Source organism: Bombus bifarius, unplaced genomic scaffold, assembly GCF_011952205.1.
Source record: "Bombus bifarius isolate JDL3187 unplaced genomic scaffold, Bbif_JDL3187 scf7180000007966, whole genome shotgun sequence".
In the NCBI taxonomy this organism is placed as follows: Eukaryota; Metazoa; Arthropoda; class Insecta; order Hymenoptera; family Apidae; genus Bombus; species Bombus bifarius.
This window is the reverse complement of record NW_022884352.1, coordinates 792,445-796,095: the sequence shown is the minus strand read 5'-3', so window position 1 is coordinate 796,095 and position 3,651 is coordinate 792,445. Positions and strand designations below refer to the sequence as shown.

The window sequence follows — 3,651 nt, the reverse complement described above, 5'->3', positions numbered from 1 at the left end:
GTTTTTGTCATTGCATTTTCTTTCGACGATCCTTATTCCCTTTTTGTCCTTCCGTCTACTTTATCCGATTGAAATGACACAGACAGCCATTGTTAGTTTCTAAATAGATAAGCGCATAAGCGATAGATAAGCAGAACGCAACATGTTTAATCGTCATTTTCACATACACAGATATACCCATGATCGCGTGCTTTTGGCTTTACGTAGCTGATTAAGTTATTTATCGATACTTTATTTAATCCACCGTGTACCTAGATAGAAACCTAGTCCCGTTCTACTTAATTAAAAACTAAATTCACGATTATGTTGACAATCAACGAAATCTCTAATCAGCTAAATTATAATCAAAATAATCATCAAAATTAGAAAAGATAACTCCATAGGTACTACCACTTCATCTTTATTTTCCGACTTTCATCCGAGTCCGACCGGCATGTCAGTATACTGTCCGCGCCCAACGTGAAGACAGATTCGTTACGAAACTTTGCAGTTAATTCGTTGAACCGAGATCAAAGAAAAATGTGCTCGAACAGTAAATTTTCAACGAAATTTTGTTCGTGCTTTCGATTCGCGATCGATAATTCCTAATGGACGAAAGAGTGGCCAAGGTGTGAATGAAACGTATCGTTGTTAAATAGCTGTCAGCTTTGACAATATTGTTTCCTGATACGTGTTTATGCGTGAAAAGTAACATGTACAGTGTACTTGCTTGGCGTTAAAATAGTCGTAAAGCGTGTGTTTGTACGTAACGAGAAATAAGGAGGCCAATGATATTCAAGTAAAAAGTCAAATATTCGCCAGCGTTCAATTTTCTTCTATCCGAGTTATTTAATTTCTTTTTAATCGTATTTAATTTACCACAGTTGTTGGAGCGTCTATTTTTTCGAGTTATATCTGTTTTATATTTTATATTCTACTATTGTCGGTCGTTAAAAAATATAATAGAAACTTTTCTTTTATGATTCTATAAGTCATCGTATAAAATAGATGATTATCTTGGGACTAATAAAATTTTTAATTAAAATACAGAGGATAGAATCGATGCGATAAGATAAATAGTGACTATACTTCACTATTCGATTAATTGCGACGATTGATCTAACGACACTGCAAATAATGGCAAAAATAACTACCCCGTACATGTTACACGTACATTTGATATTAGTGAAATTTGAATAATCTTCCTTATACAATCTTATTTATGTCGTCCGTAATATTCCAATCCAAGAAATAAGCAACAAGTGGACGGTCATCGGTTAATGCTATGGGGATTTGGCGAACCTCGAATTGTATGTATACGAATCGCAAAAAGGCACCTAAAGTTACAATTGCAATATACAACGATGGCAAGCAGGTGATTTCTATGCTCGTTACTATCTTTAAACAACGATTTCTGGCATCTATCTATACATACAGGTTGGTTGGTAACTGGTGGTACAAGCGGAAAGGGGATGATTCTATGCGAAAAAAGAAGTCGAAAATATACAATAAAAATTTTTCGTTCGAGGCTTCGTTTTCGAGAAAATCGACTGTGAATTTTCGCTCGGTACGCGTGCACTTTATCGCGTCTCGTTATAACGGATCTCATTGTAGATTTCTAAAAAAATTTTTTAAATAAAAAAAGAAATTTTTATTCTATATTTTCGACTTCTTTTTTCGCGTAGAATCGCCCCCTTTCCGCCTGTACCGCCAGTTACCAACCACCCTGTATATGCAACGGTTGCGGAAAAATTTTTGTAAGGCCAACTTCCATGGTTGCTTTATTTCTATCAATCATGCAGTAGTGTAAGTCTATAATTTCAGAATATCGTTTAAGCTTTAAAAGGCTTATTTTTTAAGCTTTAAGATGGAATCTTATTTCCATTTTCGTAATCGATATTTTAATATTCCTTACACGTGAGTCGTAGATATACACGATACAGTTTAATATAACGAATATGATAAGCAAAAGTAATTCTCACTTTAAATCGCGTTCTACGCACTTTTCACGCTGTTATTGTTCTAAGCTATCGACTGTAATTTACTGATTTTTTTTTTGTGGTAAATGTACACGTTTATCTTAATGTTTTTTTTTTGGTACTTTTGGTGGACAATATGAAGGATATAACGATAGGTATTACTTCGTCGATAATTTTAACGATTTTTTTCGGGTATAAATAACGGAGCCGCGGACGATTTCGACAAACACAGGAAGATCGCACAAGTTACATACGTAGCAATAACAAACATTCAAGAACCATGAAAGCCATGAGATTCTTACTTTGCGTTGCAGTCATTTTTATGATTGCCTTTATTTCTGCCAGCAATGCTAACCCAGAACCTAATCCTTCGCCAGAGGCGGTAAGTTACGAATTATTTTATTCTTGAATTTGTTGTTTGTCCACGGTCATCTTCAAAATATTTGCATGTTGCTTTTTAAGAAACGATATTCCAAGAAAACATTGGAAGTTTCAATAACGCGTAACTGGACCTGTTAAACTTGATTCGTTTACGCGTAACCTGTACGATGCTATTGGAATTTTTGTGTTTCTTTTCAGGATCCGGAAGCAATTAACCTAAAGAAAATCTTAGGAAAACTTGGAGTAGTGTTGTCTCACTTGGCATAACCGACCTCAACGATACGTGTACGACGGGTGCAGGCACGACCAACGGCTTTTAAATCTGACGAGTTTATATGCATATATGTATACGTAACTAATTCGAAACATGTAGAAATTGGCCATATAAATTTTTTGTCGTTTGACTAGACATATAAAACTTTTTGTCATTGCATTTTCTTTCGGCGATCCTTATTCCCTTTTTGTCCTACCGTTTACTTTTACGCGATTGAAATGGACACTGATAGTCATTGTTAGTTTCTAAATAGATAAGCGCATAAGCGATAGATAAGCAGAACGCAACATATTTAATCGTCATTTTCGTAGTATACACACTTTTGGCTTTACGTGGCTGATTAAGTTATTTATCGATACTTTATTTAGTCCACCGTGTACCTGGATAGAAACCTAGTTCCGTTCTACTTAATTAAAAACCTAATATATCGATACTTGTGCGAAGAAAGCTAAATTCACGATTATGTTCAGAATCAACGAAATCTCTAATCACCTGAATAATAATCGAAATAATCAAAATTACAAAAGATAATTCCACAAGTACTTCCACTTCATCTTTATTTTCCTACTTTCATCCGAATCTGATCAACATGTCGGTATACTGTCGGTGTACGCATCCAACGTGAAGACAGATTCGTTACGAAACTTTCCAGTAAATTCGTTGAACCGAGATCAGAGAAAAATATGCTCGAACAGCAAATTTTCTGTTCGTGCTTTCGATCGCGATCGATAATTCCCAATGGACGAAAGAGTGGCCAAGGTGTGAACGAAATGTATTGTTGTTAAATAGCTGCTAGCTTTGACAGTGGATCGACGATATCGTTTCGTTGTACGTGTTTAAGCGTGGAAAGTAACATGTACAGTGTACTTGCTTGGCGTCGAAATAGTCGTAACGCGTGTGTTTGCGCGCAACGAGAAATAAGGAGGCCAAAGATGACGCCTTTGCATTCACGCATTCACGTTCCTGCAAAGAAAGAGGTAGTTCACTGCTGGCCAAGTTCAGGGCTAACCAGTATACGACGTACTACGTGTAGGTATG

At 35.9% G+C, this 3,651-nt stretch overlaps 1 protein-coding gene across 1 annotated transcript; it reads left to right on the top strand.

The window, feature by feature from the left end:
• Nucleotides 1-2,210: 2,210 nt before the first annotated feature.
• On the top strand, nucleotides 2,211-2,748 carry LOC117205601 (melittin-like). Its single transcript, XM_033444195.1, has 2 exons — nucleotides 2,211-2,340; nucleotides 2,538-2,748. The coding sequence occupies exons 1-2, from the start codon at nucleotides 2,239-2,241 to the stop codon at nucleotides 2,604-2,606; spliced, it is 171 nt and encodes a 56-aa protein (XP_033300086.1). The 5' UTR covers nucleotides 2,211-2,238; the 3' UTR covers nucleotides 2,607-2,748.
• Nucleotides 2,749-3,651: the final 903 nt, after the last annotated feature.